Genomic DNA, 22,357 nt, shown 5'->3' with positions numbered 1-22,357 from the left:
AAAAGTTAACAGATCAACCCAGGGTTATCTGAGGAAGTACAGACTCACAGTGAGGTAAATCAGGGAAAGGTCAAAATACAACAAAATGTAGATACAATACTCAAAACTGCACAGAAAAATGCAATAGGATTGTAAACAATAATCGAATAGAGGACTGCAATGGGGGACTTGAAAAGAATCAGATATGTCTCAAAGAAATAGTAGAAAGACTTTGCAATGGCAGACATCAAACATATTCCATAAGTATTGACATAAATGAAGTGAATTCACCTCAGTGATGCAAAGCAGTTCAGAACTCAGGTGACAGTGACTCCTGTGGTCAGTGGGAGAAGTACAGGTAGTGACTCCAACCTTACTGTGTTAAAAATGTATGATGTTGATAGAGACAGGGCGGTGTTGGCCTTTCTGCTCACTCTGGTGCTGGATCAAGCAGTTTAGGGAATGAAAAGTTGGATAGATCATGTCTGTATATTCATTTGAATAAAAAAGGAACAATTTTCATCTAAAACAATACATGGTTAAAGAAACAATACAGAGGATTCATCTTTGATGACATATATAAACTGATAAATTATCTTTCCTTCTCCAGTTAAATACATTTCTAAATGAACCTGCTGCCGAACCGTTCGGACCCCAGAGCTCTCTCTTCACGTAAGATCACAGCAGTGTTCTTTCCACTCTCAAAGAACAGTGTGTTAATTCTTATTGTACAGTCAATTGTATTGTGACTTTTGTCTTCTACTGCTAACAGGAGTTCAGAAAACCAGGTTAATGGTGACATGACATACCACTTCCAAGATGGAGACACTAAAACACCAGCATCTTTCCTGAATGAGCTTAAAGCACAAAGCCCACCTATGTAAGTGTCCTTATGTTAATTTCAGAAGTTTGCATTCAGTCAGTGTGTTCTTACCCTCTGTATGTGAAGTCTGTTCATTTATAAATAATTAATAATATTCTTTCAAACATTTGAATTTTACAGAGAATTAAATCAGCAGTCTGACTGTAAAAAATAATCACCATAATGCTTTATTTCATCAGATCTGGTTCAGCTGTGGTTCAGACCACGATGTTCTTCAATTCCTCCTCTCTTGTTCCCAGTGAGAGTTTGGTCCTCAGTGTAATCCAGAGTCTTCTGAGTGCTCAACTCACAAACCTCACTGACTCTGTAAAAGTGCTGAACCTCACCTATGAGAGTATGTTTGTTTTAGTAATAACAGATATACATACTACACAAATTATTCTTTTATCTCTATTACTTCTTTATCTGCCTTTCTAAGTCACTTGATTTGTTCCACAGAAATTTCAGACACCTGCTATGCGGTAAAATTCACATTCAATATCAGTAACATCAGCATGTCACAGAACCCTGATGTCAGGAATGATACCTACAAACAAGTGGAGAGCATCATCAACATTGTTGTGAGTGTACATCGCCATGTGTTTAATGACATTCTACAGAGGTTCCTGATCTTTTTTTGGAACATCACTTGATCATTAGTTCCCTTTTGAGTGAACGTGATGCTTTGTCAGGGCTGACACTATGGTAACACTACTTTGAGGAAGTGGTGTCCGAAGCTCTGTGTTCACAGATAGCAATTATATGGCATCAGAAGGACACGTGATTAAGTGATTAAGCACAAGTCCATATAAGGGCATTTATGTCACATTTCTCCAGCTTCTTTGTCTTTAGGAAGTGCTCTGTGTATGTTGGTGTCTATTATCTGTCTAATTGTATACGAACTATTGTAAACGAAGATAAAATTACGAGGGTCTTTTTTTTCCTCATCACAAAATGAGCCATCGACTCTCAAGGGATCAGGCATTATGGCATTATGAGTGATCGCTTTTTGCACTTGCTGCATTCCAGGCCGGAGTTCTGTGTCTGTCCAGGCAGTGCGTTGGCTGCAGTCATTAAGGTTGCAGGTTAATTTAGCGGAAAATGAATGAGATATGGGTGAGCCCTATTTATCGTCCTCTCCACAGACTCTAATGTCTTTGCTTTGACACCATGAGCTCACTTTGCGTTTTAACGTCTTAACGAAGGACTATTATCACACATTGTTGCTATACTCAATCTACACATGTTTGGCTGTACTCCAGCCAAGCACCTGGCTTTAATTCTTCTGCTTCGGCTTTGAGAGCTTGCTAGGTCGATTTCTCCTGAATCAAATATGGAATTTTCTGCATCAGACTCTGAGGAGGTCAATGTAAGCAATGAGGAGAAAGACAAATTGCCACCACATGCTCTGGTGTTCGATTAGCTCCTGGAACTGAGCACACATGCTGTTACTAACTTAGCTTCCATTGGTCCTATGAAAGGTTAGCATTGTCCACTCTGAGCTTGACAATTGCTTTCGCTTCCAGCTCTATGCAGGCGTCTCCCATTTTCACAAACCTCCACACTGTGGTGCTGAGGCTGTGGAAAGACCCATATGCTGCTTGTTTATTCTATTCTGCCTTTTAGGGAAGGCCTACAATCTAGTAGGATAAGCTGGTGTGGTGCTGCATACAATCGCAGATTTGTAGGTGTACCAGGCTGACATGCTAAGGAGCTCATCTGTGGTCAGAAGGAATCCTAACACCCGAGGGCTAAGGTTTCCAATGATGCCCTTTAAGGTCCTTCTCCAATGCTGTCTACCTCACCACCTCATGTGATTTGCGGTTCAGCCATGACCACCCATGCTCTTTACGTGATGTTGCCTCCTGGGTTAGCCCTGCCAGCTTGCTGTTTCAGGGCTCTAGGCAAGGCGAGCACAGCAAGCAGCTAAAACCTCTCTCAGACCACCTGGCAGGATGGAAGCTTCTGCCGGGTGTGTCACAGTGGGTTATGGATAACGTGGTAAAATGCTACAGAATCCAGTCAACATCCTGTCCTCCTCCTTTCAGGTTGTGCTGATCACTGTTGTTGGCATAGACCAAACCTTCTTCCTCCAAGAGAAACTTCTCTCATTTTTGAGGAAAGGGGGCATGTTCCCCTCCCAGATCAGGACTCCGGCTTTTACAGCCGGTATTTCGTGGCAAACCCGTGAGGTGAGAGGAGACTGTAGGGCCGTCATCTCGGCCAGGCGGGCTAAAAAGGAATCCTGATGCTCGGGGGGTTCCTAGGAACATCCTTTTCAGGAAGGCTTCCCCTACTTTCTGCCCTGCCATCTTTGACACGTTTAGGAGCAGTGGGGTCCATGCCCGCTCCTCTTCCTTGCACAGATCTATACCCTGGATTAGCACCTGCCAGTGCGCTATTTCAGGGCACCAAGGAGGGTTAGGTTTAGGGTATGCGCCAAGGCTTCATACCTTTCTTATGTGCTGAAAGACCCCATTTTCTACTACACCAGGTTATGTATGATTAGGGAAATAAATGAAGGCCAATAGCATCGGCTGTGCTGGGATAGATATAGGATTAGGCTGACCTCCTGTTGTCAGTAAGAGAGTTAAATGTATCGACCATTAAATTCTTGTGTTGAAATTTCATTTTAATACAATATAATTAAGCACATTAGTGAAATGATGTCTCACATTCATACTGATAAATTATCTTTCCTTATCTAGTTAAACACACTTCTAAATGAAGCTGGTGCAGAACCATTCAACCCACAGAGTTCTTTCTTCACGTGAGTTCACAGTGGTGTTCTGTACAGAAAATATTTTCTGTATTTTGAAATGAAAACCAAATTATATTGTGATGTTTGAATATATTTCTACTGGTAACAGGATTTCAGGAACCCAGGTTATAGGAGACATGTTGTACAACTTCCAAGTTGGAGACACTAAAACACCAGCATCTTTCCTGAATGATATTTCACCTGTGTAAGTGCCCTGAAATATAATTTCAAAAGTTAGTTGTTCTAACAAAATGTGTTAAATGCCCCCTCATTCAATTATAATTAGTTACTCACGTTGTTATTCTATTCTAAACCTTCCAGTTTCATCAGCTCTTATTTACTTAATGAGTGTATAACTGTTCTTTATGTTCTACTTTTTCTTCATGTACTTTACAAGTTATATTTGCTTTCCTATTTCAGATTGGGGAATGTTCTGATATACATTCGTCTAGTTTTTAAGAATTTGACCAAAGTACCTAGTGAGGCTGATGTTCTCAATGCTGCTAATGCTCTGCTGGATGCAAAGATCAGAAGAGCACGAGATCTTGTAACACAAAAACTGAGTGATCCTGTGAGCATACAGGATGTCACCTATCAGAGTGAGTCTAATTTATTAATCTCCCTAAATTAGAATTAAAATATATTAACTGTAATGTGTTGAATATAATTCTGTTCATTATCTACCTTTCAGATATTGACAACAACTCATACATTATAAGCTTTGGATTCCAAATCAGCAATGTGACAATCTCCAAGGACATGCAGCTGAGGAATGGAACATATTCTTTAATCCAAAACACCATTAACAGCTTGGTATGTGTAGCAACTTCTCTTCGTCCCAAATTATTTTACACTCTAAAATAAAAAATAAATAAATAAATAAAATACTAAGACCACTTTTTTATCCCTCTTTTTTAGTTGAACAATATTCTGAATGTCAAAAATGCTCCTGTATTTGTCTTCCCTCAAGCAAACTACACGTAAGTGTCTTCATTTTACATCTCATCTTGAGTGCTGCTTCACAAAACTGATTCAAAATTCAAACATTATCTTTAAGGAATAAAATACAAGTTGTCATTTTGAAGAAATATCTCTGTGCTGGAGCCATTATAGTAAACTGGAAGGTTTTGAAAGATTGAGTAATATGAGACAATTTTTTATCATTGGTTGATGAATGGTGAAATGAATCAAGATCATGTGCAGATGGTCACCGATTAGAGCAATTGGTAAGGCAATGGGTTCCTGATGGAAGATTATAGATTCAAGCCCCAGTCCTACCAAGCTGCAACCGTTACCTCAGACTGTTCCAGGGATGCTGTATACTGGCTGACCTTGTTCATATGTACATGATACATAAAAGCTGCTTCTTCTTAGTATACAAGCACCAGGATAATATTAATAGAAATAATTCATTTAAAATATGAACTGCCTTAATATTATAGAAAGATTCAGAGGCATGTTGGATACAACTGTAGATTTATTGTTAAATTACAGGCAAACTCAAAAATGTAGAAGACAATTAGTCAGGTGATCAGCAAACAAGCTGGACTGGGCTTAAGCTTTGTATTTCTCGGCTCAGGTCATAATAATTCACTTTTTATTTTTTACTACAAAAACAAATAAAAATAACAGGATAACTTAGAATGTTCTTACACAATACAAACAGAAAAAAATGTAGTACTTGAGATCTTAAATTGTTTCTCAGCCTATTAAAAATATAAAATAGCCCATTTAACTTACAAGGAACAAGGAACCCGAAGCACCTGATATATTGCTGAATAACTACAGCCTTCCTAAGTGAACAAGTTGATGTCTATCTCCAGGTGAAGACTTGGACAGAGAGAGAGAGAGCGAGAGAGAGATAGGTAGATTGATAACCTGAACTGATCAAATTACAGTTTTTGAAAACAAAAGCTCTGTAGTAAACCTGCAGGATCTTGTCAATGTTAGGTTTAGTGATAAAACCAAAAGAGGAATGAGACCATCATAAAATTAGGGACAATTACTTCCAAAGACCTGCCTTTAAAAACACATTCTTGGGCTCTACAATGAAATGATTATCTGTCATGTGTATTTTAAATGTAGGAAATACACTCAATTTATATTTTTCTTTTCCTCCAGATTTAATGGTGCAGAAATTGTGGCTAATTCAGAATACGTCTTTGTGGAAGGTGACACCAAGTGGACACCAAGTGGATTTCTATATGCAGTACTCAACATTAGCGGTCTGTCGACCCTCACTACTCCTGCTGCTCAAACAGACCCCCCTGTACACATAGTCCTGAGGCCCACAGTCCAAGCACAGAACACCACCACTGTTGGAAATTCTGCATGGATCCTGGGCATCATTATCCCCTGCAGTATAGTCATTATTCTCATACCCTGCTGGATTCTACTCTGTGTAAGTGTCACCAAAATCGCTTGTAAACCATATAAATTTAGGATGCTCTTTGACATGAAATATAAATATTCTTATTTTTATATGTCAATAATTTGTTGCAAAACCTAACTAAGATTATTTGTTTATTTTGATTAAAGATGTTATTTTACAACAATAAAAATAAGCATAAATATCTAATCAGAATCTCTCCTCTACTCCCCCTTGTCTTTCTTTTTTTAACTGTATCTCTCAGTGTCTGCTCTGTGGCTGCTGTGCTGGTTTAAGGAGGCGCTACAACAGAAGACGGTCCTACAACGTCCAATATGCAACAAGAAATGGACTCTTTTAAAAACAAATTATGTGTAAAATAATGTCTTGTATCATTGGAATTTATTAGAATCAATTATATATTTAAATATTTATTTATTTATTCATTTATTTATTAATATATTTATTGAATTTCAAGCTGCATGTAGGCTGCATACTATAAAGAAAATAATCGACAGAATAGAAATATGTATTTCATTCTTGCATGTCCATAAATATGTTTATTGTGCCTGATAATATGTATAATAAAGCTGATAATATTATGTCTGTAAATGGGTATTTTTCTATTTTTATCATTTTAAGACATGAAGAAATAAGTCTTGGGTCTGTGGTGAACTCAGAATTTGCGCTGACCCAGTAGTTCACTAAACTACAAACTGTTGTAGAAAGGACATTATTTAAATTTACACTATTTCCTACCTAGTTCACCCAAATGAGTATTAGGTTCCCTTCTACAGTATGTCTGATTCCTCTGAAGGTTTCTTCCTCATTTCATCTCGGGGAGATTGTTCCTTGCCACCATTGGCTTTGGCTTGCTCATTAGGGATATATTTTACAGAAAAATATCACTTAATCTTAAACTTTACATTTTTTTATTTTATTAATTATTATATTGAATAGTTAAAAGTGCTATACAAATAGATCAAATTGAATTGATTTGTTAATCAATGCCAGGAATCTACCCCTTTTTTCCTCTCAATAATGTGCTTTAACAGAAACTGTGTCAACCCCATTACAGGACAGATTTGCTTTGCACTTTACATGGATGCAGGAGGAATGTTGGAATGACAATGAATTTTCATGTATCCCCAGACACCTTCAGCGGTTAATCAAGCCTGTATACAAGCAAAGGCTTTGTTGCAGCCAGAGCGACACTGGGTGTAGGGTCACTTCTTCTAAGCTCCTTAAGTCAGTAAACACTTTGACAAAAGCAATATTACTCACACAAATCATAGATGAGATCTAGCTCTGAAATTCTCACTCAGTGCCTGCAGATGTTTACATTTACATTTCTGGCAATTAGCAGAGTTAGCAGGTGCTCTGAGTTTTCAGTCTAAAAATTCCAATTATGTTCAGATTTTAGCTATTTGAGTTACCATTATATTCCATTCTCAGCACTTTAAGTTCATTCATTCATTCATTCATTCATTCATCTTCTACCGCTTATCCGAACTATCCTCGGGTCACAGGGAGCCTGTGCCTATCTCAGGCATCATCGGGCATCAAGGCAGGATACACCCTGGACGGAGTGCCAACCCATCGCAGGGCACACACACACACACTCTCATTCACTCACGCAATCACACACTAGGGACAATTTTCCAGAGATGCCAATCAACCTACCATGCATGTCTTGACCAGGGGAGGAAACCCCCGAGGCACGGGGAGAACATGCAAACGCCACACACACAAGGTGGAGGCGGGAATTGAACCCCGACCCTGGAGGTGTGAGGCGAACGTGCTAACCACTAAGCCACCGTGCCCCCGCACTTTAAGTTCTTATTATTTATTGTCTTTGGTTAATTGACTTCCCTTTATTTTCGTCCACACCACTTTTGGTATATAAAAAACTGCCCAAGGGCTCCACTCATCATTCTCTCTCTAGATAATAAAATAAAGTACACATCATGTGTAAGTATTCTTTTTTTTACCTTTTCTCTTTCATAATGTATTTTCTAAAGTATCAATATCGATTTATTCTTTGTGTCAGTAAGAGGCTTGTTATTCTTATCACTGTTGTGTTTCATACTTGTGTATGCACTACATTGTGTTCTAATAATTCTCTGTAATTGTATTTCCATATTGTAAACGTATTTCAGTATATTCATATATATCCTTTTGTTTGTCTGATTCCAGCTAGAACAGCGCTTCTAGATCAAATCTGCATCTCTAGTCCTCCAGAATATGCCCTTCAGACTGATGCTCCAAAAACCAGAAACTCCAAAATTCAATTAGATTTTATTTGTACAAAAATGCTAGTGCATTTAACAATGACAATTGTCACAAAGCAGCTTTACAAAAATTCAAAATGCTATCAAAAAAAGACTGGACTAAAAGGCAATAAAATAATTATTAAGTCTAATCTAAGATCTATAAAGTAATACAAGGCTGCAGCATGGTAATATGCAGTGGCCACCTCATTTGCAGAAATTTGGAGCAATTTATCTAGTACATGTTTACCTTATACATCAAACACAGATGTGTACCACTGCCAATTCCTACTGAATATTTGGAAGTGGTAGTGCAACAGTTAAGGCCCTGGGTTATCGATCAGCACTGTTAACCTGCCATTGTTGGGCCCCCAAGGATTCCATTATCCATCTCTGTTACAGAGGCACCATATCATGGCTAGCCCTGTGCACCGAACCCAACTTCCTTATGCAAAGAAGAGAATTGTAGTGGGCTTATCATGTGTATAAAATGAAGAGGCAGAGGATCCAAATGCAGGTTAAGATTTTATTGAACAAAACACAATGCAATACTGGGTAAGGCAGTGACAAAATGAGATGAGAACCACGAACACACACGCACAGCAGCCATAAAGGGACAACAACCGACAAAGAACATGGAAACCACACATGGTTAAATACATATGGGAAACCACTGATGAACAAGAACAAGAACACATGACTTAGAACAAGCAATCAAAAGGGGAACAGAATGACACGAGTGCAAAACCAAAAATAACATGACACATACACAAAGCAGGAGGACATGGGGGCAAGGGAAGCAAGCCACAATAAACAGATATCACAATAAAAGACATAGAATACAAGACAAAACCTATGTTACAGTGCTGTGATGAATATTTGACAAACAATTTTTATTTTTAATACAAAGCTGAGGAGTAAGAAATTATTGTGGGAAGAACTAAAATCACAATCATATTTTACATAAAAAAAACAACACATTGAAATTCAAATCAATTTCTAATTGGTTATATACTCTACAGACAGATTAGCAGAAGCAGAGGGATTAGAATCTATTTGCGGAGTTTAATGAAGGAAAAAGCACAACATACACATCCAAAAAGGCAGGCAAGGAACAAAGCTGAAAATAGACAATCAGTGGAAGAGAGGTGCAAAAATGTAATCCAGAGAACAGTAAATCCAAGAACAGGGCAATGGTTAAAACTTGAGTCAAAATGACAGGAACAACATACAGATTTTCAAAGTAAAATAAACTAATACTTTGTGTAGTACGACATAAATCACTGGTTTAAAAGTCCTCAATGGCAGGAAATAACCTGAAAATGTTTAATATTTAGGCAAAGGTTCCCTCTGGTGGGTAGAAGGAGGAACTGCTAGCAGAGTTGTTTCAAACATTGACTTGGTGTAAGATTGTCAAAGCTTCAATGAATCTAGGGCCAACTGTGCAATTTCAGTTTCCTGTTCTTGGTCAATAGCCATAGCCATTGCGCTGGCTGATATGGCGTACAGGGTCATCTCTGACGATCTGCCTGCAGGCACTGATGCCAAATGACTGTCTGTAGGCATATTGCACATAGCCACACTGTCTGGCTCCATTAAAACCATTTATCTACGGATGGAAAATCTGATAGTTCTTTATACCAGGAAAACAAGAGAGGTTGGTAACCAAGGACGCATTGGAAAGGGGAAACAAACACAGTTTGGTGAACTGGGATGTCTGGATGCTGTCACCATGCAGACTGTATTGTGGTGGGTTACTATATGGCCCAGTAAGCCCTCATATCTCTGTCACTTTCTGGCACTCCTTTTTAGTTATGCTGTCATAGCTAGTCTCGTCAGTCTGCGCTTTTCACATAATGTACATTTGTCCATCACATGATTACAATCATACCTAATATTTTTCTCTCTCTCACACTCTTGCACTCTAACCCAGAGTGCACACCAGGCGACGAGACTCCAACCAGAGGTAGGACATCGGGATTGGTGAAGTAGGTCCAGTACTAGGAACTCATGGTGGAAATGTGGCAAGGTGACAGCATCCAAATATCCCAGTTCACCAAACAATCTATGCCCATGAATTCTCCAGTGCCCATGAATTCTCCACTTTACCTAATAAATCTATTCATAAAACGCTATAATAAACCAATGTGTTTTTAGGCTGGACATTGATCCGATGTCTGAGTCCCGAATACCAATTGGAAGCCTTTTCCATAACTGTGGGGCTCTGAAAGACAAAGCTCTGCCTCTGCTGTAGCCTTTACTACTTGAGGAAATACCAAATAGTGTGCAACATTTGGTCAAAGAAGGCATGACGCATTATAAAAAAAAACAAATGATCTCTCAGGTACAGTGATGTGAGACCATTCAGTGCTTTATAAATCAGTAATGGAATTTTATAATCAATGCAAAATTTGACTGGTTATGCAATGCAATGAGGGTAAGATAGCAGTGATGTGTCCATAGTTTCTGTTTCAATTTAGAACTACAGTAGGTTCTTTAGCTGCTAGGTGGTGCAGGTAGCATGGCCGAGCGGTCTAAGGCACTGGATTAAGGCTCCAGTCTCTTAAGTATGTAACCTAGTGAGCCAGCATTAATGTATTCAATGTTAGAGATTTAAGCACTTATGTACGTCACTCTGGATAAGGGCATCTGCCAAATGCTGTAAATGTAAATGGACTAACTGCAGCTTGTTTATGCTCCTACTGGCTATAGTGTCATGATACAATTTACAGCATCACTCTATATCCTATACTAGTACCAGTTTTTTTGTCCTATACCAAAACAAATTTCACTTTATTAATGTGTTTCAGTTTATTCTGTATAATTATATAGTTTTCAAATATTAATGGATATTGAAGTATTAGTATTAAATATTTTTGGATTGTTGGATCATAAATGTAATTTATTTGTGTATATGTTTTTCTTTTGCTGCTGCAGGTGAACACTAGTCATCTCACAGGTTGGCAGGTGTAAACTCTGGATGGACAATGTGTTATTTTTAGACCAATTATGATGTCAAAGAGAACTGTAGAACAATTTGTCTTGTCCGTTTTCAGCAACATTGTGAAGCTGGGTTGGGTTTTGTCTTTTACAGGCTCTGGCTGCACCAATTGTTCAACCTTTGTGTACTGTGCTACCTTTGTAAATTAAAGACAACAAGGTGGCCTGTGGTGAATGAGTTTCTGTATTCAGCAGAGGTTTTATGATGTACACAGCTGAGATTTCTCACCCTGCAGCTTTTTAACATCACCAGACTTTTAGTTTATTTTCTAAACCGAACAAAATGCACACAGAATGTGCAGTCAAATAGGCTAGATTTATATGTTCAAATGTATAGTAATATTTACTCTGAGAAAATATTTTGAACCACCCTATTTAAATTATTCAGATAAATTCAGTTTTATTTATAAAGTGCTTTAAAGAATAGACATTGTCACAAAACAGTTTCACAGAAATCTGAATGTAGAGTCCAATCAAAGATGAGTTTGGCAAGGAAAAATATCAGTTAGTGGGATTATAAAAATGTTTTCAATTATCCATAGTTTTGTGCTAAACACTTATGTCCTATTAAAAATGTATTGTTCTATTGAACTAACATCCTGACTGACAGATTACTGTTTGTCTCTTGATATTGCCAGAGTGTGCAGTTTGTGTTGGATCACCTCCTTTCTATTCAAGTGTTAATCATTAATATAAAACCTGTTTTTCCTGCTTATTAAACTTCTGCCACACCCATGTTACATTCACATGAAACTAGCTGGTGACATATGTACAGATTCTAAAGAAACTGATTTATGTGTAAATATACACTGGCAAGTATGAATTTTCTGTCACCCTCCATTATATTTTTCATTATAAGTATGATATGTCCTCTAACTGTGAAATTATACATATGCTTGATGGGGTTTTACATCATACTTTGAAAGAATAAATATTTTACTATTTGTATATAAAGATGTAAGATACATATTAATGTTTACATGTTGGACCCAAACTGTTGAATTGACATAATTGTAAAGGATGGTATTGTATTAGGTAGCATTATAACTTCTCTTCAGTGGAACTAAGAGGTCCAAACCTGTTCCAGCATGTCCCTACCTGCATTCTACCTTCATTTAAACAAGACAGCCAAATAACAAAAATCCCAACAGTGAGAACAAAATCTGATAATGATCTCAGTTTTTTCTTTACTAAAAACAGTATGACTAAAGGCATTTAAAGATATTTTTCTAATACAAATCTTGTTAGATCCTGATTCAATACATATACATTGCTATTAAAATTTAGGTTAACATTCAGGAAAAACTATAACCGTTTGCATAAGTCTGCATATCCTTTTAATATTGGAGAATGTGGCTGTTTCATTTTTCAAATTAAAAAATAAAATGTGAAGCTCTGAATGAATAGTCAGCTGTTTAAAACTCTTCTGAGTGTTGTCTGAATTACAGCTATATCATTCAGTCTATACAGTTTACAAAGTTGTTTATTGTCCATGGTGTTAAAGATTGAGTAATTTTACTTGATGCGGGAGGTTGGCAGCATCATCCCATTGAAAGTGTTGTAAGTGCATGTGTGGAGACAGTTTTTATTTTGGGAATGTTTTTCGACGCATTACCTCACAACATGCCATTCTCAAGTTTAGTAATATTCTTCCTAAATTCATATTTAAGAAAAAAATAATCATAATAAACTGTATTCCTGAAAAAAAATGTAGACAGTTCTAAATTTTTCTCAAGACTGATTGTAGGAAAAAATAATCCAAATTCCTGAAACAAAAGATGCCTTAAATATCACCTTAAAGTTAAGATAGCCTCACGGTTACCTTAGCTCCTTCACATAATAAGCTCTAGCACAGTTTTCATTTTTAAATACCATCTGCTTTTTACATTTATTCTGGGACAAAGCAATTCGAAACTGAGAAGCAAAAATTATATTGTCATAACACTCAAAAAGCATTCTAATAAATATAATATTATAATGTATTACAGTATATCACAGCATATGCAGTACATACAGCAATGTATGTCAAGGCTTCAGCTAAGTAAATAACAAAAAATAATTGTTTCTCAAAATATGTTCTTTTATTAAACCTATGACAAAGTACAAAATACAGTGCAATCAATGGAAATGTTCAAACAGTTCTTGCAGCATTACTGTAAGTTTTAAAAAAGAGGAAGACTTTCGTTTACTGAGAAGTTCATTAATTCTGTCTTTTATCAATTCAATTCAATTTGTATAGAGCTTTTTACAATTGACATTGTCTCAAAGCAGCTTTACAGAACATGAACATAGAACAAAAGGTTAATATAAAGATTAATTGAATACAAAATTCAAGATTGATATTAGATATATTTAAATGTGTTTGTATTGATCCCAATGAGCAAGTCTGAGGTGACTCAGGTGACTGTGGGGAGGAAAAACTCCCTTAGATGGTAAAGGAAGAAACCTTTACTTTGGGGGGGGGGGGGGGTGATTATACTGTGATTATAAATATACAGTCTGATAAATGTTGTAATGATGTAAAAGACCACATGGAGTTCACATCTCCTCTTTAGTATCGCAGAGTCCAACTGGAGCTGGTAGATCTCTAGATGCCTCAGGATTCTCACAGAGTTGGCCTCATCTCATGGTCCAAATCTTCATCGCACAAAAGACAATCGGAGCTGGTACAATTTCTGGATGCCTAGAGAAGCAGTAGAGAGGAATTAACATATCTGCTGTTCATATTAGCAAGCACTAGATGATAATGTGCATTTGGTCAGATGTATTAGAGCACAATATTATGGGATGTATTATATGTACCTGACTAAAGTGATGAGTTTTTAATCTACATTTAAACTGGGAAAGTGTGTCTGAGCCCCGAACACTATCAGGAAGACTATTCCAAAGTTTGGGAGCTAAATAAGAAAATGCTCTACCACCTTTAGTTGACTTAGATATTCTGGGAACTACCAGAAGCCCTGAGTTTTGTGATCTCAGAGAGCATGAAGGATTGTAACGTGTTAGAAGACTAGTTAGATACATGAAAGCTAAACCATTAAGAGCCTTGTATGTAAGTAGCAGCAGTTTGTAATCAATTCTAAACTTAACAGGTAGCCAGTGTAGAGATGATAAAATTGGGGTTAAATGATCATACTTTCTTGTCCTAGTGAGAACGCTGGCAGCTGCATTTTGGACTAACTGTAGCCTATTTATTAAAGATGCAGGACAACCACCTAGTAATGCATTACAATAGTCCAGTCTAGAGGTCATGAAAGCATGAACTAGCTTCTCAGCATCAGATACAGACAGGATGTTTCTCAGCTTGGCAATATTTCTAAGGTGGAAGAAGGCTGTGTTTGTAATATGGGTGATATGATTTTAAAGACAAGTTACTGTCTAATAAACACCAGGTCTTTCACTGTCGAGCTACTAGTAACAGTACATCCCTCTAAATGGAAGTTGAAGTGTGAGAGTTTCTGTGTACTGGTTTTTTGACCGATAAGTAGTATTTCTGTCTTATCACGCACTGAGTTAATTTGGACAAATCAGCTATTTCATCTGGTTTTGATGAGATATATAACTGTGTATCGTGAGCATAACAGTGGAAACTAATCCCATGTCTTCTAATGATGTTCCCTAATGGAAGCATGTATATCGAAAAAAGCAGAAGTCCTAGAACTGATCCTTGAGGGACCCCATAATTAACTGGCAATAAACTGGAGGATTCGCCATTTAATTCTACAAAATGGTATTGATCAGAGAGGTAGGATCTAAACCAACTTAAAGCCTGTCCATGAATACCTGTGTAATTGTGTAAGTGATCTAGAAGAATGTTGGGATCTATAGTGTCGAATGCAGCACTAAGGTCAAGTAGAACTAATAGGGACATGCAGTCTTGGTCTAGTAACAAATTGACAAATTTGGACAAGTTGGACAAATTGATTTTTATTATTTTAACTTAAATTATGGACACTTCTTAGATGTGATGTCCTCATCTGTTCCTGGTCTGTGTTAAAAAATCCCCGCTAATTCTGCCCCTCACAAGTCGGCAATCCCCACAACTGCCAGGGATCTTCCTAATCACCCACAGCTATAGGCATTATTATCAGTTTATTTTTATTTACAGTGAGAGCCAGAACTCAAAACAGCTTTACAGAATTATGGAAACAGAAGGGAGAGTAAAAAGAAATAATAATAATAATAATAATAATAATAATAATAATAATAATAATAATAATAATAATCAGGATAAAAATAAATAAATGAATAAATACAATTAAGGTTTAAAATTAATTTAAAAATATTAATTAAAAATACTACATAACTATCTATCCCTATCCCTAATGAGCAAGTCAGAGACGACAGTGGCAAGGAAAAACTCCCTGAGATGATAAGAAAAAAAGAATCCTTGAGAGGAACCAGACTCAGAAGGGAACCTCATCCTCATTTGGGTGACACTGAACAGTAAATAATGTAAATGTAAATAATATCCTTTCTACAACAGTTTATAACCATACAACCAAGAGCTCCTGAGGAACTAATGGGTCATCGTAAACTCTGAGTTCAGCGCAGACCTGATTGTTAAAGACCAGTCCATACAGCTGACTGACACAACATTGGTTGAAGAACGCATGACAGTCTCCAGGCGTGCCTCTTATTGCATTCTGATAAACACCTACTGAAATCAGAGTATCTTCCAGGTTATCGAACTGAATATTAAAGTGTCGAACTGGGAGATAAACCCAAGCAGCTCAGTGCATAACAGCCTGAAGTGCTACTGCAGGTGCTTTTATTCTTGTCATCTATTTGTTTGTGATAATAATTTTGTTTTAATTCATGTCTTGCTGCAACCCATATGCTGTTATTTGTTTCCCTCATGTGTCCGGATTACCTGCACCACTTGTTGATCACCTGACTTCTGCCTGCTTGTTGTTTTAAATTTAGACTGAATTTGAATTTGTCTGCCTGCCTCTCTAAATAAATGGGTAAACTGCAATTGCATCCAAATCTCATGACTTAATAAAATAAATCTTTTATATAAAAAAAATAATGTTTTTCCATATAAAGAGGACATTTTTTAAACAACTGCCATATAGAAATGTATCCAATCACCCCTTTATCTGCAAGATCTTAGAAAAGGTTGTAGCACAGAATTTCTATAGGTTTAACTTGTTAACTTCTGTCTATTACTACAATTCTGACCTGCCTGCACCCTAACTTTTAATTACACAAGCTTTATTATTACTATTACACATTAAGCAGAAATGACAGCCTCAGTTGTAATTTATAGTGGCAGCATCGTGCTTTGTAATGAAAATTACAACTGAGACTTTCAATTCTGATCAAGGTGTGATGTATGTATATTAGGCTGGTAATTGTTTTGTGTTGATTAAGTTGTGACAAACACCAAGAAAGATTAGGCTGGTAAAATATGGTAAATTACCCACTACCGGCCTATATACTCTTATTAAAATGCTTAAAGAGTAAAAAAGGGAATATGCTCTTTAGAACTCCTTATAACATATTGTGTGAATGTTTGTGAGAGATTAGGATATATATATCCTAATCTCTCACAAACATTCACAAAACAAAAAGAACAAACTATAGTTTATAGAAACTATAGTTTCTAGTTTCAGTGTGTGTATATATATATACGTATATATATATATATATATATATATATATATATATATATATATATATATATATATATATATATTGTGTGTGTGTGTGTGTGTGTTTGTACGGCTAAAACACAGAAAAAAGGTGTAACTTTTGTTCAAGAAACAAAACATTGGGTCATGGAAGACGCTAACAAAATTCCAGTACTGGTGACTCATTTTTCAGGTACGATGGAATGTTTGACCTTTGTATTGTAAGTATTGTTATGTAAAATTGTGACACAGCACAATGACAGACACATTTGGGTGTGACGAAGGGTTTTACGTCAAGAGGCATGTTCATTTTTTTTTACATTGTTCATTTTTGTTTTTACATTTCTTGTATAACTTTATAATTGAATCAAATCAAAGACATACATCTGCATACATATTACACTATCATATTATTCAGAATATGTGTTCTAAAATTGGAGAAATCTTAAGGCATTTTATTCAGTGAATTGTGGTTAGCATTAAGAGTACATATTTATAATGGAGTTGAAAAGATTTTCTACTAAAGAGACACATACATACAAAATGTATGTATGTATAAGGATACTGCTACTGTATAAGGATACTACTGATAATAATAATAATAATAATAATAATAATAATAATAATAATAATAATTATATAACTTATATAATAAATAATGTGTGTATAGATCATATAGATAAAGTCACTTGACAACACCTAAATATAGACTTAAAGAAGTATTCAAGTATTGAATGTGAATTTAGATATTTAATACATACTCAGTTTGTATAATTATGCCTTAATGAGAAGGTGAAGGACAATGACCACTTATAAATTTTATTGTCTTAAGGTCACTGTTACAGTAGTAAATTTCCTGATTTATGTGATTAACATATTTACGCCGTTTTATGTCTGATGATAATCTCTGCATTATGAAACACACCCATTATTGTTAAGTTGCATGAAAATAGTCATGAAAAGGTGAAGACACCTGTTGAGCTACACCTCTAACCACTCCTAATAAAGCCTGCTTACACTTTGGGTGAACCATTTGTCATGACAGACCCTGTTGTCATTAAGGCTATTACTGACAGAGTTACAGGGACAAATTTTCAGTGTTGAAATTAGACAGTCATGAGTTTCAAGAAGAAAACAAGGTAATATAGCTCTTTTTTATTTATTTCATATTTGTTTTTATATAGTTCATGGAAACAGACTAAATATAACAGAAAATAAATTAAGATGATTAATTGTTACTTATTATATTCATTAGTTAAATGTATTATAGTTTCTATTAATATTTTAGTTGCTAAATACTATTTGACACATAATACAACAAAAGCTCTGATTTTTGTCTCATTCAATATCAACAGGTTTGATTTTTCAAAATATATCAAGATCAGTTATGCTCATCTCACTATACGTAAGTAGACCTGATATTTTAAGATTGTGTCTATTAAATATTTACAAAAGAAATACAAAAAGTGCCTGTAAATATTATTATAATGTAATAAATTAATACTTTTAAAATAAATCATAAATCATACTTATTTGTCATAAACAAATGTATTTTTTCAAATTTAAAACATGCAACAATAGGACATGTGTGTGTGTCAGTAGAAAAAAGTAATTAAATTGATAATATTTAATTGTGGAATTTCTATTTCATTTTGCATTTTACACTTATTTATATGTATATCACTTTTAACAATTTACATTGTCTCAAAGGGGCATTGAATAAGAATAGAAGCAGGTTTTAATGTAAAATACTATGTGAATTTTCTTCGTACATTAACTGTCACATGATCTATTGAAAGCCAGAATGTAAGAGATTAATTGATTAATTTTAGAATTAACACAAAATTATGTGAACATAACTTATGTCAGTAGATTAAATAATTATATTCTACACTTGTAACAGTATGTCTATGGCTGGGGCTCAGTGCATATACAGCACAAGCACAAACAACAGCAGAAACAACTACATATATACTGAATAATTCTCCAACAAGTGCAATTCAGTATTCAACAATTATAGAGGATACAACAAGCCCTACGAATGTACCATCCACTACATCAACAGGATATACTAATACAAATATGAATAAAGTTCAAGATACAACAAGCAACGAAACAACAGAATCTGCCAGAACAACTTTATACACAACACAAGCTACAACAGCAGAAAGTACTGCAGTGACAACTACTGCTACCCCAACAAGTACAATTCCAGTGACAACCACTGCTGCAACGGAAACATCCACTACAACACCAACAACAGAATCTGCCACCACAACTCTATACACAACACAACCTACAACACCACCAACATCAGCAGAAACTACAGCAGTGACAACAACTGTTACCCCAACAAGCACAATTCCAGTGACAACCACTGCATCAACTGAAACATCCAGTATAACACCAACAACAGAATCTGCCACCACAACATTGTACACAACAGAACCTACAACACCAGCAACATCAGCAGAAACTAGAGGAGTGACAACAACTGTTACCCCAACGAGCACAATTCCAGTGACAACTACTGCATCAACTGAAACATCCAGTACAACACCAACAACAGAATCTGCCATCACAACTCTATACATAACAGAACCTACAACACCACCAACATCAGCAGAAACTACTGCAGTGACAACAACTGTTACCCCAGCAAGCACAATTCCAGTGACAACCACTCCAACAACTGAAACATCCAGTACAACACCAACAACAGAATCTGCCACCACAATTCTATACACAACAGAACCTACAACAACACAAACATCAGCAGAAACAACTGCTGTGACAAATACTGTTACCCCAACAAGTACAATTCCAGTGACAACCACTGCAACAACTGAAACATCCACTACAACACCAACAACAGGATCTGCCACCACATCTCTACACACAACAGAACCTACAACACCACCAACATCAGCAGAAATAACCACATTGACAACAACCAGCACCCCAACAAGTACAATTCCTGAGACAACCACTCCAACAACTGAAACATCCACTACAACACCAACAACAGAATCTGCCACCACAACTCTATACACAACACAAACTACAACACCACCAACATCAGCAGAAACTACTGCAGTGACAACTACTTTTACCGCAACAAGCACAATTCCAGTGACGATCACTGCATCAACTGAAACATCCACTACAACACCAACAACAGAATCTGACACGACAAAATTGTACACAACACAACCTAGAACACCACCAACATCAGGAGAAACAACCACATTGACAACAACCATCATACCAACAAGTATAATTCCAGAGACAACCACTGTTACAACTGAAACATCCACTACAACACCAACAACAGAATCTGCCACCACAACTCTATACACAAAACAAACTACAACACCACCAACATCAGCAGAAACTACTGCAGTGACAACAAATGTTACCCCAACAAGCACAATTCCAGTGACAACCACTCCAACAATTGAAACATCCAGTACAACACCAACAACAGAATCTGCCACCACAACATTGTACATAACACAACCTACAACACCACCAACATCAGCAGAAACAACCACATTGACAACGACTAGCACCCCAACAAGTACAATTCCAGAGACAACCACTGCAACAACTGAAACATCAGCTACAACACCAACAACAGAATCTGCCAGAACAACTTTAAACACAACACAAGCTACAAAAACAACAGCAGAAACTACTACAGTGACAACTACTGTTACCCCAACAAGCACAATTCCAGTGACAACCACTGCTGCAACTGAAACATCCACTACAATACCAACAACAGAATCTGCCACCACAACTCAATACACAACAGAACCTACAACAATGCAATCATTAGCAGAAACTACTGCAGTGACAAAAATTGTTACCCCAACAAGCACAATTCCAGTTACAACCACTCCAACAATTGAAACATCCAGTACAACAGCAACAACAGAATCTGCCACAACATTGTACATAACACAACCTACAACAACACCAACATCAGCAGAAACAATCACATTGACAACGAATAGCACCCCAACAAGTACAATTCCTGAGGCAAGCACTGCTACAACTGAAGCATCCACTACATCACCAACAACAGAATCTGCCACGACAACTTTATACACAACACGAGCTACAACAGCAGCAGATACTACTGCAGTGACAACAACTGTTACCCCAACAAGCACAATTCCAGTGACAACCACTCCAACAACTGAAACATCCACTACAACACCAAGAACAGAATCTGCAACCACAACTCTACACACAACAGAACCTACAACAACACAAACATCAGCAGAAACAACTGCTGTGACAAATACTGTTACCCCAACAAGTACAATTCTAGTGACAACCACTGCATCAACTGAAACATCCAGTATAACACCAACAACAGAATCTGCCACCACAAGTCTATACACAACACAACCTACAACACCACCAACATCAGCAGAAACGACTGCAGTGACAACACCTGTTACCACAACAATCACAATTACAGTTACAACCACTCCAACAATTGAAACAACCAGTACAACACCAACAACAGAATCTGCCACAACATTGTACATAACACAACCTACAACAACACCAACATCAGCAGAAACAATCACATTGACAACGACTAGCACCCCAACAAGTACAATTCCTGAGGCAAGCACGGCTACAACTGAAGCATCCACTACATCACCAACAACAGAATCTGCCACGACAACTTTATACACAACACAAGCTACAACAGCAGTAGATACTACTGCAGTGACAACAACTGTTACCCCAACAAGCACAATTCCAGTGACAACCACTCCAACAACTGAAACATCCACTACAACACCAAGAACAGAATCTGCCACCACAACTCTACACACAACAGAACCTACAACAACACAAACATCAGCAGAAACAACTGCTGTGACAAATACTGTTACCCCAACAAGTACAATTCTAGTGACAACCACTGCATCAACTGAAACATCCAGTATAACACCAACAACAGAATCTGCCACCACAACTCTATACACAACACAAACTACAACACCACCAACATCAGCAGAAACTACTGCAGTGACAACAAATGTTACCCCAACAAGCACAATTCCAGTGACAACCACTCCAACAATTGAAACATCCAGTACAACACCAACAACAGAATCTGCCACCACAACATTGTACATAACACAACCTACAACACCACCAACATCAGCAGAAACAACCACATTGACAACGACTAGCACCCCAACAAGTACAATTCCAGAGACAACCACTGCAACAACTGAAACATCAGCTACAACACCAACAACAGAATCTGCCAGAACAACTTTAAACACAACACAAGCTACAACAACAACAGCAGAAACTACTACAGTGACAACTACTGTTACCCCAACAAGCACAATTCCAGTGACAACCACTGCTGCAACTGAAACATCCACTACAATACCAACAACAGAATCTGCCACCACAACTCAATACACAACAGAACCTACAACA

At 36.8% G+C, this 22,357-nt stretch overlaps 1 protein-coding gene across 1 annotated transcript in view; it reads left to right on the top strand.

Annotated features, from left to right (window-relative positions):
- The window catches only part of LOC132847770 (uncharacterized), a 31,263-nt gene extending 24,926 nt beyond the window's left edge, over positions 1–6,337 (top strand). Inside the window, 11 exon segments of the mRNA XM_060873307.1 lie at positions 590–651; positions 752–859; positions 1,042–1,196; positions 1,301–1,422; positions 3,550–3,611; positions 3,712–3,807; positions 4,023–4,201; positions 4,294–4,415; positions 4,521–4,582; positions 5,724–6,003; positions 6,236–6,337. Coding sequence (XP_060729290.1) covers positions 590–651; positions 752–859; positions 1,042–1,196; positions 1,301–1,422; positions 3,550–3,611; positions 3,712–3,807; positions 4,023–4,201; positions 4,294–4,415; positions 4,521–4,582; positions 5,724–6,003; positions 6,236–6,331 — 1,344 coding nt within the window. The 3' untranslated portion in view covers positions 6,332–6,337.
- The last annotated feature ends 16,020 nt before the right edge of the window (positions 6,338–22,357 follow it).

This window comes from Tachysurus vachellii, chromosome 6 (genome assembly GCF_030014155.1).
Source record: "Tachysurus vachellii isolate PV-2020 chromosome 6, HZAU_Pvac_v1, whole genome shotgun sequence".
Classification (NCBI taxonomy): domain Eukaryota; kingdom Metazoa; phylum Chordata; class Actinopteri; order Siluriformes; family Bagridae; genus Tachysurus; species Tachysurus vachellii.
Note: the sequence above shows the minus strand (reverse complement) of the source record. Positions and strands in the feature narration are given on the sequence as shown.